An 18,806-nucleotide genomic window follows, 5' to 3' on the forward strand; every position below is an offset into this window, starting at 1 on the left:
TACCATTACTACACTGAATGGTCATTTTCTATAGTATTTGTCTCTCTTTCACACTAGACAGTTAAAATCTAGAGAAAGAACTAATATTAGTAATATATGTCATTATTGGGCACTTTCCATGGATTGTGCATTTATTCATTCATCATACTCAATGTGTGTCTGCTACATACTAGGCACTATTCTAGGTACTGGGGAACCAGTGGTGAACAAAATAAGAGAAAAATCCTGCCCCTTAGCAGTTTACATTTTGGTAGAGAAAGAGACAAATAAATGTACAAATACTCCTATAATACATCAAGTAATGATAAGGACACAGACTCAGGCAGGTTGATGGATGTGGTGGTAGCAGTGTATGGAAATTCTCTTCTGAGTCCTTCTGTCTTTTCACTGAAGTAAGAATCAAAGTCACCAGAAGAGCATAAATATGAGGATGAAGTGTGGAAGATTTGAGGATAGAAAACATAAGAAACAGTCAGATAGGAACGTGTAAGTTATAGTTAACTAGAGATTACAATAAAATCAGTCATCCTCATGTGTTTTCCTCCACATTTAGCTGCTTTGGTTCAAGTGAAGATTTAACCAGACAGCAGGCACACGATGTTAAATTCTTGATAGATATTATCTCATTCAAATTTTACAGCTCTGTAGGTTGTTCTCATCCTGTATTTTCCAGATAAGGAAACTGAACTTAGAGAATTTCTCACTTTCCAAAGGTCATGCAGATAGGAAATGTTGGAACTAGGATTTGAATCCAGATTTTTCACCTTCAAACCTTGAGTTGTTAAATTTGACAAAGGACCATATCAGATGTAGCCTTTATTCTCATCTCTATATGTGCTTAGTAAGTTCTTTTTCAATGAACTAGCTTCAGAAATAAAGTACATGAATCCAGGAGACAAATACTTGGCTAACAGGCAATTCTTACATGTTCTGGCAGGCTGAAAAGTTACTATGAGTCATCAGAGTTGGGACTGCCAAAAAAGACTAATTAGATATGGGCAGCATTAGTAAAAATGTACGAATGAGCCCACCCTGCAGGCATAGACCAGACCATACCTGTAGTATTATGTCCAATTCAAGATGCCAGTGCTGTCAGGGCACATCAGCAAATTTAAACATGTCATCCGAAGAAAAGCAGAGAGGGTAGTAGAGTGCATGGTACCCAGAAAGCATGAAGAAATACTGGGGAGGAAAGAGACCATTTAGCCTTACAAAGAAATACTTAATGCAGTAGATGTCTTTATGCACATCTTCAAGACTGCCTGTGTTAGGTGGTTCTTGTGTTGCTATAAAGAAATACCTGAGACTGGGTAATTTATTTAAAAAAGAGGTTTAACTGTCTCAAGATTCTGTAGGCTTTACAGGAAGCATAATGCTGGCATCTGCTCGGCTTCAAGGGAGGCCTCAGGAAGTTTACAATCATGGCAGAAGGTGAAGGCGGAACAGATACATCACAGGTACAAGCAGGAGCAAGAGAAACAGAGAGGTGCCACAGACTTTTTTTTATTATTATTATACTTTAAGTTCTGGGGTACACGTGCAGAACGTGCCGTTTTGTTCCATAGTTATACACGTGGCATGGTGGTTTGCTGCACCCATTAAACTGTCACCTACATTAGGTATTTCTCCCAATGTTATCCCTCCCCTAGCTCCCCCGCCTGACAGGCCCCAATGTGTGATGTTCCCCTCCCTATGTCCATGTGTTCTTATTGTTCAACTCTCACTTATGAGTGACAACATGCAGTGTTTGGTTTTCTGTTCTTGTGATAGATTGCTGAGAATGATGGTTTCCAGCTTCATCCATGTCCCTGCAATGGACATGAACTCATCCTTTTTTATGGCTGCATAGTATTCTATAGTGCATATGTGCCACATTTTCTTTATCCAGTCTATTATTGATGGACATTTGGGTGGGTTCCAAGTCTTTGCTATTGTGAATAGTGCCACAATAAACATACGTGTGCATGTATCTTTATAGTAGAGTGATATATAATCCTTTGGGTATATATATATAGTAATGGGATTGCTGGATCAAATGGTATTTCTGGTTCTAGATCCTTGAGGAATCACCACACTGTCTTCCACAATGGTTGAACTAATTTACACTCCCACCAACAATGTAAAAGCATTCTTATTTCTCCACATCCTCTCTAGCATCTGTTGTTTCCTGACTTTTTAATGATCGCCATTCTAACTGGCATGAGATGGTATTTCATTGTGGTTTTGATTTGCATTTCACTAATGACCAGTGATGATGAGCATTTTTTCATATGTCTGTTGGCTGCATAAATGTCTTCTTTTGAGAAGTGTCTGTTCATATCCTTTGCCCACTTTTTGATGGAGTTGTTTGTTTTCTTCTTGTAAATTTGTTGAAGTTCTTTGTAGATTCTGGATATTAGCCCTTTTTCGGATGGATAGATTGCAAAAATTTTCTCCCATTCTGTAGGTTGCCTGTTCACTCTGATGATAGTTTCTTTTGCTGGGTGCCACAGACTTCTAAATGGCCAGATTTCTTGAGAACTCACTCACTATTGTGAGGACAGCACCAAGTGGATGGTGCTAAACCATTTATGAGAAATTCACCCCCATGATCCAATCACCTCCCAGCAGGCCCCACCTCCAATACTGAGAATTACAATTCAACATGAGATTTGGGTAGGGGCAAATATCCAAACTATATCTCTATTCTGCAATTCTGGAGCACACAGAATTAGGGTTTAAAAGGTATATTGTGCCTCAGCAGAAGAAGGAAGCTGTGAAAACTGGAGCTGTTTGAAACCTGTTCCATGGGGAGGTGTGTGGCATGTCATTGAAAGGGATGAAGAGGGCCTTCTGTGATCTTTTTATGGATGTCATAGAGGAGAGTCACAAGGACAGAGAGTAAAACAATTATCTATCTTTTCTGCCAACTCTAAGGAAGTCTGGGATAATAATCTTTCTTTCTGATATCCTTTGGTGCGTGTTTTCCTTCACCATACAACCCTTTTCCCATTGTCTTCAGTCAAATTGTGTGGGAATCCTAAATCTGACACATATTGTCTGATGCTGGACAAATTATCTAAGCTCCTTGTGCCTTTCTCCTCATCAATAAAATAAGAACAATGATAGAGTATCTGTTATGGGATTGTTGTGAGATTTATATAAATTAATCCATATAAAGTCCTTAGAAGGGTGCATGAAATCATAAGTGCTCAATAGACGTTAGGTTCATTGTTTTTTAAATTATTTTTCATACACTGCCATTTATGGTTTCTTTATTATTTTATGTGTAATTCTTGTTTTCTTCAGATAGATGGTCATTCCAGTCATAGGCATGAGTATACAGACTATGTTAGTATTAGTGTTTCTTCATTATTTTGTGTTATTTTTGTTTTCTCCAGCTAGATGGTCATTCTGGTCATAGGACTGAGCATACAGAGTATGTCAGGTTACTAACAGTCCAACATGAAAATGTGTGTCTCTCCTTTCAAGCAGGTTACACTTGTTTAGAAGCCCCACTTGTACATTCTCAGCAATACTTTCAGAGTTTTATGGGGTTACCACCTAAAGATTTTATGTATTTCTTCATCTTTTAAAATAGAAAAGTGCACTCAGACACAATCTCATTTTTCAGGGGTTGCTTTGAGCCTCTAGTCATCATTAGGAAATAAACAAAGATTTGTTTTGCATATAGACCATAAAAGTTTTCTGAAAACCTTCAGTGTTGGGCTACACAAGTTGGGGAGGAAGGAAAGGAGCAATATTGGTGAAAAAATAAAGATAAGTGACATGATCCTCATAGGTCATGAGGAACTTACAATCTAGCGGAAGAGACAGAGCCTTGCCTGAACCAGCCCTTGCCTACTTTTCCACCTTCATCTGGTACACGCCCTCTTGCCCCAGTTCTAGCCTTGGTGACTGAGTTTTTCAAGCAAGACAATTCCCATCTTCCCACTGTCCCTCCTACCTAACACTCTTCCCCCTGCTCTTTGCATGACAGTCTTCTCTCATCCTTCAGAATTTGGCATAAATAGCTTCTCTTTAGCTTGGTGTTTCTTAATCACCATGTCTAAATGAATTCCCTATCCCAATCCCAAGATTCATTTATTATTGTTATACACCCCATTTGTTACCCTCATAGCACTTGCCAAAATTTTTATTCTTATGTATTAATATTTATGTGTTTGCTTCCTTGCTTTTGCACCCTTTTTCCCCAACAAGAGAAGTGATCATATCTATCTTTATTCACAAATGTAATCTCTTTGCATAGCAAGGATTTCAACAAATGTGTTGTATGAGTGAAAGATTTCAACATAACATAATGAGGACTGGGACTGAGGTGCTGGAGGGCCAGAGAAGTCAGGCAACCAGAGCACCCTTAGCAGTTGCAGGAGATTTCCAGAAGGGCATTGCAGAGGGTGCCAGTGCCCTGCCATAGCCCCTTAGCACTTGTCACATACATGTCAGCAGCTTCTTGTTGCAAGACTGCTAATCTCCCCTCTCTGCCTGAGACAGCATGCTTGGCCAGCACACAAGAAAGGACAAAAAGACCCAGGAGTGGATGCCCAGAGGAGCAGCTCTCAACCAAAAAGGGGTAGGCATGGGTAGCCTGAGCACCTCAGTGTCTTTTCCCCAAGTAGGAAACCTCTAAAGTATACCCTACAGTGTCCCTATGAAGTCTAGTGATGCTGAACCCCTGTTGCCAAAGCAGTAACGTGTTCATTACAACACTTTCCAGAGGTTTTCTTTCCTGTCTTAATTCCCCATCTTCTATGAGTGTTTCTGGATAGACTGCCTCAATAAATTTCTTGCATTTAAATCTTCATCACAGGGTCAGCTTCAGGAAAATCTCAACATAAAAGAAGTGATCAGAATCTTGAAAGACATGTAGAATTCACTGGATAAGAAGTTAAAAAAAAATCTGAAGAGGGCAGGATCTCCATAGTGCACGAGAAGAAAATCAAAGCTCTGTTTTCCACTCAGCTGCCTTTCCTCTAGGACAGGTCAGACTTTGTTTTTGTCAGGGCCCCTAGAAGGTATTTACAGGAAGAGACAGTAAGAGATTGGCTGATCCCCTGCATATTCAATAAGCTATTTCAGAGCCAACAGCTCAGTTCAGTGCAGGTGGACAGAAGGTCCTAAACTCTTGAAATAACACATTGCAACCCAGCATGCTGTGCTCATGAATCTTTAACTAAAGAGCTTCTTTGTGTCTTTTCCTTTTTTGAAATACAGCTCAGGATCCAGGAATGTGATGCTTAACCCTGAAAAGGAAACCTTGTGCAAATGGTTCCTTGAAAACCAGCATGTAGCCTGTTCATAAATTTTATGATGTGTGAAGCACATGTTCAAGGAAGTATTTATTAGTAAGACCATAAGTTAAATTAGGAAGGGTGGTTCATATCTTAAATATTCCATCATTTTTCGTAATGTTTATGTATCCAGACCCAAGTGTGAAACTTAAATTTGTTTTTAATGTATTCTCCTGATAAATGATTTACTCTAGTCAAATGTATTTTCTTTTGGTTCCCTGGATAGTTATGTTTTACAGTTGGGGGAAGATAAGAAAATCCTTTTAAATTACTCTTTCAACACACACAAAGTTAAAATTTCTGTGCAGACATCATAGAATAATTTTCCTGCTGGACTTAATAAAATGTAGTATGATTTCAGGTATATTAGTAAGGGCATACTTTGTTTTATTACACTTCACTTTACTGAGCTTCACAGATACTGCATTTTTTACAAATTGAAGGCTTGTAGCAACACGCAAGCAAGTCTATCAGCACATTTTTCCGACAGCATGTACTCACTTTTTGCCTCTGTGTCACATTTTGGCAATTATCTTAGTATCTCAAACTGTTTAACTATTTTCATATCTGTTATAGTGATCTGTGATCAGTGATCTTTGAGCTTACTACTGTAATTTTTCTGGGGTACCATAACCAGCACTCATATATGACAGATAATTTAATAAATGTATGTGTTCTGACCACTTTACTGTCCAGCCATTCCCCCATCTCTCTCTCTCTCTCTCGCTCTCTCTCTCTCTCTTTGGGCCTCCCTGTTCCCTGAGAGACAACAATATTTAAGTGAGGCAAATTAATAACCCCACTATGACCTCTAAGTCTTTCAGTGAAAGAAAGAGTTGCATGTCTCTCACTTTAAATCAAGAGCTAGAAATTATTACGTTTAGTGAGAAAGGCATGAAAGCTGAGGGAGGCCAAAAGCTAGGCCTCTTGCACCAGACTGTCAGCCAAGTTGTGAAGAATGCAAAGGAAAAGTTACAGAAGGAAATTGAAAGTGCTACTCCAGTAAACACACAAATGATAAGAAAGCAAAACAGCCTTACTGCTGATGTGGAGAAAGTTTGAGGGGTCTGAATAGAAGATCAAACCAGCCACATTTCCTTAAGCCAAAGCCTAATTCAGAGCAAGGCCCTAACTCTGTTTAATTCTGTGAAGCCTGAGAGAGGTAAAGAAGCTATAGAAGAAAAGTCTGGCAATAGCAGAGGTTGGTTCATGAGGTTTAAGGAAAGAAGTTTTCTTTATAACATGAAAGTGCAAGGTGAAGTAGCAATTGTGATGGAGAAGCTGCAGCAAGTGATCTGGAAGATCTAGCTAAGATCATTGATGAAGGTGGATACACTAAGTAGCAGATTTTCCATGTAGATAAAATGCCTAATATTGGAAAAGATGCCATCTAGGATTTTCATAGCTAAAAAAGAGAGGTCAATGCCTAGCTTCAACACTCCAAAAAACAGACTGACCCTTTTGTTAGGGACCAATACAGCTATTGACTTTAAGTTGAAACCAATGATCATTTACTATTCTGAAAGTTCTAGGACCGTTAAGAATTATACTGAATCTGTTCTGCCTGTGCTCTATCAATGGAAAAACAAAACCTGGATGACCATACGTCTATTTACAGCATGGCTTACTGAATATTTGTTCAATAGCTGTTGAGACTCACTGCTCAGAAAGAGAAGATGCTTTTCAAAATACTACTTTTCACTGACAATGTAACTAGTCATTCAAAAGCTCTTATTAAGATGTACAAGGAGATTGATGCTGTTTTTATGCCTGCTAACGCAACATTCATTCTGCAGCCCAGGGAGCAAGGAGTCATTTTGACTTCCAGTCTTATCATTTAAGAAACACACATTTTATAAGGTTATTGCTGCCACAGATAGTGTTTCCTCTGATGGCTGTGGGCAAAATAAATTGGAAACCTTCTGGAAAGGATTCACCATTCTAGATGCTATTATGAACGTTTTTGATTCATGGGAGGAGGTAAAAATACTAACATTAACAGGAGTTTGGAAGAAGTTGATTTCAGCCCTCATGGATGGCTTTGAGGGGTTCAAGACTTCAGCAGAGGAAGTAACTGAAGATGTGGTGGAAATAGCAAGAGAACTAGAATTAGAAGTAGAGCCTGAAGATGTAACTAAATTGCTACAATCTCATAATAAAACTTGAATGAATGAGGAGTTGATTCTTTTGAATGGGCAAAGAAAGTGGTTTCTTGAGATGGAATCTACTCCTGGTGAAGATGATGTGGACATTGTTGAAATGAAAACAAAGGATTTAGAATACTACATAAATGCTGTTTATAAAGTAGTGGCAGAGTCTGAGAAGATTTACCCAAATTTTGAAAGAAGTTCCACTGTGGAAAAATGCTATCAAACAGCATCACATTCTACAAAGAAATACTTTGTGAAAGAAAGAATTAATAATGGAGCAGACTTCACTGTTGTCTTAAGAAACTGCCACAGCCACCCCAGCCCTCACCAACTTCCACTCTGATCAGTCAGCAACCATCAACGTTGAGGCAAGACCCTCCACCAGCAAAAAGATTATGACTCACAGAAGACTAAGATGATCATTAGCAATTTTTAGCAATAAAGCATTTTTAAATAAGGTATACATATCTTTCAGATGTAGTGCTGTTTCATACTTACAGACTACAGTATAATGTAAACATAAATTTTATATTCATTAGGAAACCAAAAATTCTGCATGACTCACTTTATTTAGCTATTCACTTTGTTGTGGCAGTCTGGAACCCAACACGCTGTAACTCCAAGGGTATGTCTATATCCCTGAAAATTAAAGTATTTTGCATTCAGGCCACTATGAAGAATTTGAAAACTGGTTAGTCACAGCAGCGTCTGTGAAAGTCATATTTAGCATAATCAAATTTAGGAGAGGCTCATATTGGTACACAGGTTCTAATGGGCTATGGCCCTTAGTCTCTGATTTCAGCAAAACTCCTAACTAGAGCACTCCAACAGAGAGCTATGGTTGAAAAAGTATACATTTTGAAGAAATGAAAAACCATTGTAACCATACTGTGATGGTAAAGTCCTGTAAAATCGGAATTATTTATACTACAGACTATGCTGCCTATTGTATTGACAGCTGTGCATTATCCTAGAGTCTCTTTGTGTGAATATGGTTAACTTTACACATCTAAAAGATAATATATTTTTTAAAGAATATAAATCTTTCTGTATTTTTAAAACAAAGAATATTATGGGTGAGTGTGTGTGGGTGCTATTTTATAATGGAAAAAAAAGCTCATATAGAAACAAAAATTCATTGAAACATGCTATGGAAGTATGTAGTGTGTGCCCTAATCAGACGCTTCGCTTCTTGAATGAACAATGTAGTCAAAATATAAACTCAACGTTTAAAGAAAATTCATCTTGTGAAAATGATTTTTCAATCACTGTGTATTATATTTCCCTGCCACATGGTCACTGAAACTCTCTGGAAAGTGATAATGACCTTAAGTAAAACCAAAAAGGCATGGATCACTGAAATATAGTGGCACATACTAAAGAAGAGAAGCTAGCTGATTTTTCAGTGTGCAAAGCCTCGGTTCACTTCACCAAAGGTGAATAGCAATGTTGTTTCAGTGTTGTGCAATGAAACCTGCTCATAGTGCTTTTCCTGCATTTAAAATTCTGACTAGGAGCCAAGGTTTATCTTTAAACACCCATGCTTGAACAAGTTCAGACAAAATGTTCCTAATTGTAACTTGCTCTGCTTTCATTTTTATCTAGTAGATTTCCTTTATGAGGGACAGACTAAGCTATGGACATTCAGACACAGGACATAAAAATACCCATGATGATAGTACTTCAAGGCATCAAGTGTTTATTTTATATGCAGTTGTTAAAATTATAGATTTTTGAATCAGTCACTTGGATTTGACTAAGTAGTCTTATAAATCATTAGCTGCATGACTTGGAACTCTGTTCCCTTCTCTATAACACAGCAACACTGAAAGCATCTGTTACATATATTTGCTGTGGAGATTAAAAGAAATAAGGTACTAGCACTGTGCCTGACCTATTCAGCAAATATTAGCTATTATTATTGATACTATGGATCTTCTATGTGCCATGTACTGTACCAAACTCCTTTCATAATATTATTACACGGTCATAAAAGATCTGCAGAGTAAGCATAACTGTCTCTATTTTATAAAAGAGTGAGACACAGAGAAGAAGCCAAGAAATGATAGCACCTGGTAAGAGGCTGGACAATGATTCAAACCCAAGTCTCTTGCCTCCATGCTCTTTTCTTCATGCATGACCTATCTAGTGCAGTACCAGTCACATACATATGGCTATTTATTTAAATTAATTAAAATTAAATAAAGTAAACACTTTAGTGCCTCTGTTTCGCCAGCCAGATGTCAAATCTCAATAACCATGTGTTTCTAGTAGCTATGATATTGGACAGCACAGATATGGAATATTTCCATTATTGCAGAAAGCCCTATTGGACAGTACTATAGTCTGTACCACTATCATCTCTCTAGGCTGCTTTACTCTCAATAGGAAACAATACATTTTTCTTAAAATCTTAATAAATGCTCATCTATAAATTACTTAAACAGCTGTAGTAAAGGCAACACATTTACTATAGATAATCATGTAGACAATACCTAATTCCATACAACAGTCTACATAGGAATAGAAAATACATTTTTGGACCAATTACCACAGTGCCAGAAAACTAGAATTTTCAGCTGCTATTTAGGCAAACGTTTTATTCAGTGATAAGAACAAATGGTGATGGGAAATCAAAAAATCAATATGAAAATGCCAAGTGAGTCTTTAACATTCCATCCACTTCTAATACCCCATGAGCCCCTGATTTCTAACAAGCTTAAAGCTGTTTTCAATAAATCTTTTAATGTTCTGGACATGGTCCACTTAGGTGTGAGCTTTGGAAAGAGGAAATGGTGATTTGTTATTCATGCCCTTAACACTGATGTTTTGGCCAGTAAATTTTTCTTCTCACTAAAACCCAAATGACCTTTCTAGTTAGGCAGTCAGTATGTAATTTGTATAACATTTATCATCCTCTTCCTGCCAACCTTTTTAATTGGTATCAGATATTACAATCAGAGGACTGTAAACACAATGAGCAAATGGGAGTGGCAAAGCAAACAATCACATAATCCAATATTCAAAACAAAGCCACATCTATTGCCTCTCTGAGAAGAGGCTCTTACCATATGAAATCAATCCCGTTTTCTTTTGGAAATAGTTTAAGTATGAGGGACTGCCCTGGGGAACTTCACGAACATGAAAGAGTAGCTGGGCATCAAGAAAGAACATTAGACAAGGGATCAGAAAATTTAATACCTATTGGGGGAAACTGCCCCCAATATTTCAACGTAGGTTCTTTCTATTTTCCATAAGTGTGAGCTGGCTGAGAAATAGAGAGACAGTACAAAGAGAGGAATTTTACAGCTGGGCTGCTGGGGGTGACATCGCTTATCAGTAGGACCATGATGCCAGCCTGAGTCTCAGACCAGCAAGTTTTTATTAAGGGTTTCAAAAAGGGTGGGGGTGTAAGAACAGGGAGTAGGTACAAGGATCACATGCTTCAAAGGGCAAAAAGCAGAACTACTAGTAAGGGTCTAACAAAGATCACATGCTTCTGAGGGAATAGGACAAAGGGCAAAAGCAGAACTACTGGTAAGGGTTTAACAAAGATCACAAGGCAAAGGGCAAAAGCAGAACTACTGATAAGGGTCTATTTTCAGCGGTGCACGTATTGTCTTGATAAACATCTTAAACAATAGAAAACAGGGTTTGAGAGCAGAGAGCCAGTCTGACCACAAATTTACCAGGGCAGAGTTTTTCCCCACACTAGTAAGCCTGAGGGTACTTCAGGAGACCAGGGCATATCTCAGTCCTTATCTCAACCACATAAAACAGACATTCCCAGAGCAGCCATTTATAGACCTCCCCCAGGAATGCATTCCTTTCCCAGGGTATTAATATTAATATTCCTTGCTAGGAAAAGAATTTAGCGATCTCTTCCCTACTTGCATGTCCATTTATAGGCTCTCTGCAAGAAGAAAAACATGGCTCTTTTTGCCCAACCCCGCAGGCAGTCAGACCTTATGGTTGTCTTCTGTTTTACAATCAATTTATACAGTTAACACAATTATCACAGTGGTCCTGAGGTGATGTATATCCTCAGCTTATGAAGATAGCAGGATTAAGAGATTAAAGTAAAGGCAGGCATAAGAAATTATAAAAGTATTATTTGGGAACAGATAAATGTCCATGAAATCTTCACAATTTATGTTCCTCTGCTGCAGCTTCAGCCAGTCCCTCCATTCAGGGTCCCTGACTTCCTGCAACAGACAACTTCTTGGTATCCTGAACATATCTCAACTATAGCAGTGATTATATTTTGTTTTAATTGCCACCTTCCATGTCAAATTCTCCCATAGACTGTGAACTCTTCAAAACCTACTGCATATCACCATGCCTTGTGACATGATAAAATATTAGCCTTATTGAAAAGATAAACCAACAAATGACTATTGATTGGGCAGCTCATATAAACAAGAAATACCAATAAACTGTATCAAACCATCCTTCCTCCCTCCCCCAAAATGTATAATCATCCTGAAACCTTCATGCCTCATTGTCTGTTATTGATTTAACCAACTTGCTCTGGTCTAATAAAACATGGCCCATGTGCTGACCTGTTTCTCTTTGCCAAAGAGACTTGGTTAATATTAAATTCTAAGGTTTTCTCAAATATCAGAAGCACTTGAAAAGCAATGCTTAAGGAACTGGAAAGACTGTAGTTCTTTCAGTTCTGGTTACTCCTCACAGAGAGAAAAGAGTTAAAATTAGGGATTCAGAACCAGTGGCTGGATATCACCTCAACTTTCAGAGATGATACAGTAAGTCACCGAGGCCTGTGGAATGTGTTCAGTACTAACGAATACTAGCATAGTAAAAAATAATTAATGCAGCTCTAGGGAGGCCTAATTTACACTTAGCAATTTTCGTCCTGGAAATTCTGGCTCATTATGCAAACTGCTGTGCTTAATAACCCAGAAACTTTGACAATATATGCATTTATAGCCTAATTAGGCTTTCATACATACACACACCTACTAACCTATGCCAATGTCCTTATGCAACTAGCTGGTGGAAGAGCAAGAAGTGGCTCCGTGCACCTGCATGTATCTTTTTACTACTAAAGCCACTATCTGACGCCTACAAAAATTCCTATTTCTGGAGAAACAGCTATGCTGACATCAAAGAAGCAATGGTTTCCAGTCCACAACTACTACAAGAGGCACCATTCTTCATTCTTAAACAGGGGGCTTTATTTTGTTTCTGTAAAATGACACATTCCCCAGCTAGAAAAGAAGAGCATTGCTCACAATGATATTGAGATTGCAAATTCTCATTCTGTCACTTTTTAGGAAGGCTTACCTTCCTAGGGCAATTTTCTTACCAAGGAAGGAAGAAATCAAATGGATTAGCTAGAGTCAGGCTTTTCCTGAATTCAGTTGGTAATATCTGTTTTAGTTTCCTTGGCAAATTTGCATTTCCTCTGTGTTCCACTTCCTTTGGGAGAGCCCGGTTTGCAAGCCAATTATTTTTTACATTTTTCTTTCTGTTTTCTCAATTAAGCATTTTTATGAGCATTTAATCGTGAAGAATGAGAGAGCTAACGGAAAGCATTTGACCTTATCTGTGTGGCGCTCCCACTAAAAGGTCTGTGCATTCCAGGAATATACCTTCATCTTTTCTTGCTGACCCCAAAGGATCACTTGATCCCAGAGGTTGCTTCTTAACAGGTGAAATAAGAGGAAAGAAGAGCTGTACCTACCATATCAAAGCTCTCCTCAACCCCCAGCTCCCAAGAATAGACATATGCTGTTCTAATCTACCATTTTGATTTTATCATCTATTTGGAGTTGAGCAATATAACTTGGCTGTTAACACATACAGTATCTCAGAGTTATTTCTAAGCAGTGTCCATGCAGAGAAGCCCTAAGAACACACAGATCAAGAGTCATTCATCAGCTAAACAATATTCCCTTAACAAATGGGGCATATTGAATACCTGCTATGGGCCAGACACAGTTATAAGCAGGAGGCATATAACAGACTGGTGTGGTGCCAAGGAAGAAAGGCCTAGTGACTTGGGCATTTCTAATATGAATAACATTTAATAAACTCCATTATAAATCAACAATCAACTTTAATGAACTAGCCCCTTCTCTGAGGTTATCATCTTATGTAAAAAGAATGTAATCCCATCTGATTTCTTCATTTTCTCAATTCACAGAATGCCAATACTGGGGCTCAGAGCTCCAGCTACCCACTTTGGATTTTGAAGATGTTTTAAGATATGATGAACATGCATACAAGTGGCTCTCCACCCTCAAGAAAGTAGGCATAGTAAGACTCACCGGAGCATCTGACAAACCAGGAGAAGTTTCAAAACTTGGGAAAAGGATGGGTTTCCTCTATCTCACATTTTATGGGTGAGTCACCAAATGGTTTGTATTCTGCCATCACAGATAAGGTTCGAAATAGTTCCCAACTGAGGACGACCGCCTTGATTGAAGATACCGAAATTCTCATAATGTCTTGAGTAGGAAGTCAGATAAAAAGAAGAGTCTAAAAGTAGTATTTTGCTGAGAATGATAATTTTTTAAGAGACCAAAAGCCCAAAGACACCAGGCACCAAAGACATCAGGCTAGTTATAGGTGGTGTATATAATCTGCTTGGGCTGCCATAACAAAATATCACAGATCAGATAACTTAAACAGCAGAAAATTATTTATTTGTTTTTTTTACAGTTCTGGAAACTGGAAGTCTAAGATCAAGGTTCTGGCAGTGTTGGTTTCTGATGAGGCTTATGTCTTCTGGCGTGCAGATGACTGCCTTCTCACTGTGTCCTCGCATGGCCTTTCTTCTGTGCATAGCACACTCCTGCTGTCTCTTCTGATATGGAAACCAGTCCTATTAGCTTAGGGCCCAGGGCTCCATCTCCAAGCATTGGGGGTTAGGGCTTCAACATATGAATTTGGGGGGACATAATTTATTCCATAACAGGTGAGATGAAAGACTGTGTTTCTCCAAGACTTTACAACATATTAAACTTTATGTTAAAGTTCATTAAACTTTTACCTCCCAAGAGTTGGTTGAAAATAAAGTTGGGCCCTGAGAAATTAAAATCAGTCACAGACATGTTTAAAAGATAAAACTAACATTCATAAAATTAGGCCTATGTGCTTTAGTAAGTAACAGGGAGATATAATTGATTTTAACTTTGGAACAAGAGGCTGTTTGCATAAGAATTTCCTGGGAGGTAACATTAATTATGGATAGTTAAACACTAACAACAGGAAACACTTATGTAGACGTGGGAGTATAACTGTATTTCTTTAGAGTGAGTCCCTTATGTGGGATTAATGCAATTATTCTTGGGCTCATAGAGTAGAGAGCATTGAAAGTGAAAGGGACCTTCCAACTCCAAAGGTTACAACTGGAAGCACATGAGCTGTATTCAGATGTTTGGTTTGGCCCACATGATGTTGAAAGAAAATGGAATTAGTTGTCAACACTTGAAAACTGGGAGATTTTACATTACATGTGGACCTGACTTTTCTTGAAAAATCATATCTAGCAACAACAGAGCCTAAATCCTTGCATGCCAACAATCTACTGGATACAAGTAGAGGCTGCCCTTGAAGAGAGTGTAGACTCACTCTCCAGTTTGCCAGAATCCTCCACCCTCTCCAGACCTGCAAGGGCCCTGCTACTCTTTACGTTTGCCACCCCTAAACTAGAGTAAGACTTGGTCTGTAGATAAACAGGAGACCAAAAATATTCAATCACTGAAAGACTCGGCCATCTCTGCCACGTTTAGACTTAGACAACACAGCACCTACTCTGACTCCGAAACTTACATTTACCATTAGTGGATTTGTGTTGTATAAAATTTGTATCTCCCTTACACCTGCAAGAATTTGAGCTGCCCTAGAGATTACAGCAACAACAACAAACAAAGGAAAGAGGGGGAAAAGTCTCAAAATTATTAAGAGCCTTAACTGTATTATGTATTGTTCATTTAATTCTCACAACAACTTTCTGAAATAAATATTATCCTTCAGTTCACTGATAAGGAAACTGAAGCCCAGAGAATTAATCTGTAACCCAAGTGCCCACAGATAGTAATAAAGGAACCAGAGTCTGTCCTATCTATGGACTTTCTGCTCTACCTTGCTGTCAATAATACGAAGAAAGCACATGGAAAAGAAGAGCTTTTAGCCACTGGTGTTAAACAGGACACTTTGAAACAAATCTCTTCTAAGTCGTTTTACTTAGTTTTTATTTGCTGACAACAAACTTTTTGTATCTGTTCCAAGGCATTTCACAATTTCATAAGAGTGGCCAAATTTGGGGCTCTTTATTGGAGTTCTCTAAACTACCCTGCAAACCCATCATACTAGGGGTCAGAATCTAAGCTTGATTTATTACGTGTGTTTTGTTTTGTTTTTGCAGGTCCTATAAAAGGGCTTAATAATTTGGCCACTGATCTAATATTGTGAAATTATTGGAATAAATACTAAAGGTCTGTTGTCAAAACAAATCAGAACTCCTACTACCATTCCATGTCCTTTATGGACCTTGCCACCTAACCAGATAAGTTAACCTACCCATCTCACCTTCCTTAGATGATCACATTTCTTACCTGAATCTCTCAAATTATGCGCATGCCAGAAAACGCCTTTCTTTCCAGCTTGCCCCTTACTTCTACCACTGGTTATCAAGATCTCACTACATATTTTTTGACAATTTTTAATTCTCTACCTCAAGAACTGACAGAACAGTTTTGTTGTTTTTGTTATTGTTGTTTTATTTGCTTTTTTGTTTTTGTTGATATTCAGAGAATAAGAAAAATAAATATTTTCTCTAACATTGTCCCCTTTTTCCATTTCTCTGCATAGTAATGTGCAAAAGTGATACTGAAGTCTGGGTAACGTAGATTTAAAAGAAGAAACAATACTTAGAACAGTGGTTTTCAACCTAAGCTGTTTATTGGAATAGCCAATTTAAAAAATACTGACATCTGCATCCCATCTCCAGAGCTTGTTTTTCTTTTTTTATTTTTTTAACAGTACTGGTATTTGGCCTGAGTATCAGGACTCTTCAAAACTCTGCAGGTGATTCTCATGTGCAGCCAAGGTTGAGAACCTCTGGCTGAAAGGAAAGGGGACTTCAATAGAAGTCAGGTCTCCATTGGGATAGAACTGGGGTGCTTTATATCATCTGAACTCTCACAATGATGTGCACAAAATGGCATTTACCACGTTATTCTTTCTACTTTGTTTGTGCCTGGATATGACATCTTCAGAACAGACTCAGTAGCTGCCTTAAACAATGTCCCTCCCTCTCATATCTTTGTTTCTCTACTGGAAAAGTATCTTACTCTTGTTTCAAAAATAATTAGTTGGTGAGTGAGTGAATGGAATGAATAAATGCACACAATAAATAATGGAGAAAAGAGATTAAACAATAGAAGAGGGATAGAAAAAGGAAAGTAGGAACAGATTAAAAGTAAACTTTGCTCTCCATGCAGATTTTTCAAGGAAGCTTATGACTGCTCTTGGTTAGATGCCTAAAACAATAATAGCTTGCTGATGGTGCCACATTAGACATGCCTTCCTTGGGAAACTAGTACCCACCTCGCACTTTTCCATTCAAGTAGGGTTATTAGTTTCAAAAATGTTAAATGCATGAGTCTAAAATGAGAATGAGAATAGCTATTTTTGGTTCTTGGCTGTCATCTCAGTTGTTAAGTGGTTGGTTGGATGAACAAAAGAACAGTAGATTCCAGCATTTCATGTAGTCTTCATATACAGAAGGCAAGGAATAAATGTTTAATGAATAAATCATGCCTAAATCTTTGTAAAGGACTATAAACCAGCAGATGAATGCAATAATTATTAGAATCTTTCACCATTATAAACTATGTTCAACTAAATCAAAATGGCAATAACTTTCAGGACAAAAGTGCATGTCATTTTCCACATCTGTATTTTCTCAGATGCTTGTCATTATTTTGTCAGCACATCATCATCTAGACAATATTTTTTTATGCAACCATGTGAAATGCTCAGTAACTTTACTCACTTGATAATGATGAATACTTTCCTAGGACAAAAGAATAAGAGTAGGTAAAGAAACTCTCATAGTCAATTTTGTCAAATACATGTAAACATGGAGCAGTATGTAAAAAGACAACCTTTCGAGAATTTAAACCTTTGATTTAGCACAAAGTTTTTACAGACTATCGCCAAAATGCCTCATCTCATGTCCTTTCTCCCCCACCAAAAAAAAGAAAATCAATGAAAATAATTTTCTGGAGCCCTTTTAGGAAAGGTGATATTATTGAAGAAATGAATTTTATGACATGACTTAATCCATTGGGAAACCGTTATTGTAAACTACATTCTATCATACACTGTCATTTTCAATGATTATACCAAGTTAGGATGTTTTTTCAGAATGTATCCTATGAAGTAAATCCCAAAGAAAGTACAATTTCTGTCAATCAAACAGAGTATCTTTCTTGAATACTAATACATGCATGGCACTGTACCAGGCATTTTGTTGGGTTTAGATTTGGGTTTCTACTTTATGAAAAAATACCTTTTGCAATTGCTGTATGTGGGTAAATGTAAATACTTGAATTGGCTCCCTTTAAATAATCTAGGCCAATAAAAATTCCATAAAGTGAAGGAACAGACTGAAAAGTAACCCCGGACTTTTGGCATTCCAGCTGAGGGAACATGACAGTCAATATATGCCAATAGCAGTTCAAAGAGGGTGGATAACAGGAAGGTGATCCCTAGGATGATGCAAAGCATGGTCAAGATGGGGAAATACTCATCTACCAATATTATCTTCAGACAAAATGAATCCACTCCTCAAAATTTACAAAGGCTACCGTTGTGTAAATAGGTGTGGCAAAATAATATAAATTTAATTAAGATTATGCAATGTCGTGCAGCCCTTCCTCCCCATCCTCAAGCTAATCCAACTCAGACACATGCCATTTCTATGACATGCCATTCTTCCCTATTCCTGGCCATCCCCTAAATCAGTCCCTTTCTCACTTGTTTGTTCAGGACCGCTTCTTTCTCTTCCTGCTTAACCTTTTGTTTGCTGCATGTATCTCTCTTGCTTTTATATCTCCTGGACCTTTATTCTCACTACAGACAACCTGTGCCAAGTCTTCATGTCTTTTTGGCTGCTTTTTGGCCTTTCTTGCCCTTTTCACTTGACTTACTAACATTTTTCCTCTTCCCTTCCAACCACCACACCTGCTACATCCTCCCATTGATCTGGCATCCTCTGCAGCACTACAGTAGAAATTCTCTCCCAGCCTCTGTTCTGTGAAACCACTACCAGTACCTCATCCCCAAGCCCTGGCATTATAATAAACCAAAATAATTATATGCTCCTCAC

At 38.0% G+C, this 18,806-nt stretch overlaps 1 protein-coding gene and 1 long non-coding RNA gene across 3 annotated transcripts in view; one reads left to right on the plus strand and one right to left on the minus strand.

Annotated features, from left to right (window-relative positions):
• Window positions 1-18,806, plus strand: part of BBOX1 (gamma-butyrobetaine hydroxylase 1) — an 84,917-nt gene that overhangs the window by 40,188 nt on the left and 25,923 nt on the right. For both annotated transcript variants that reach the window (XM_019037754.3, XM_019037755.3), the window contains exon 4: window positions 13,611-13,809. In XM_019037754.3, the coding sequence (XP_018893299.1) occupies window positions 13,611-13,809 (199 nt within the window). The remainder of the gene's footprint in view (window positions 1-13,610; window positions 13,810-18,806) is intronic.
• LOC101132721 (uncharacterized) overlaps window positions 1-18,806 on the minus strand; it is a 189,894-nt gene that overhangs the window by 33,638 nt on the left and 137,450 nt on the right. The gene's annotated exons all lie outside the window — the stretch shown is intronic.

The sequence above is a fragment of the Gorilla gorilla genome, chromosome 9, assembly GCF_029281585.2.
Source record: "Gorilla gorilla gorilla isolate KB3781 chromosome 9, NHGRI_mGorGor1-v2.1_pri, whole genome shotgun sequence".
Taxonomy (NCBI): Eukaryota; Metazoa; Chordata; class Mammalia; order Primates; family Hominidae; genus Gorilla; species Gorilla gorilla.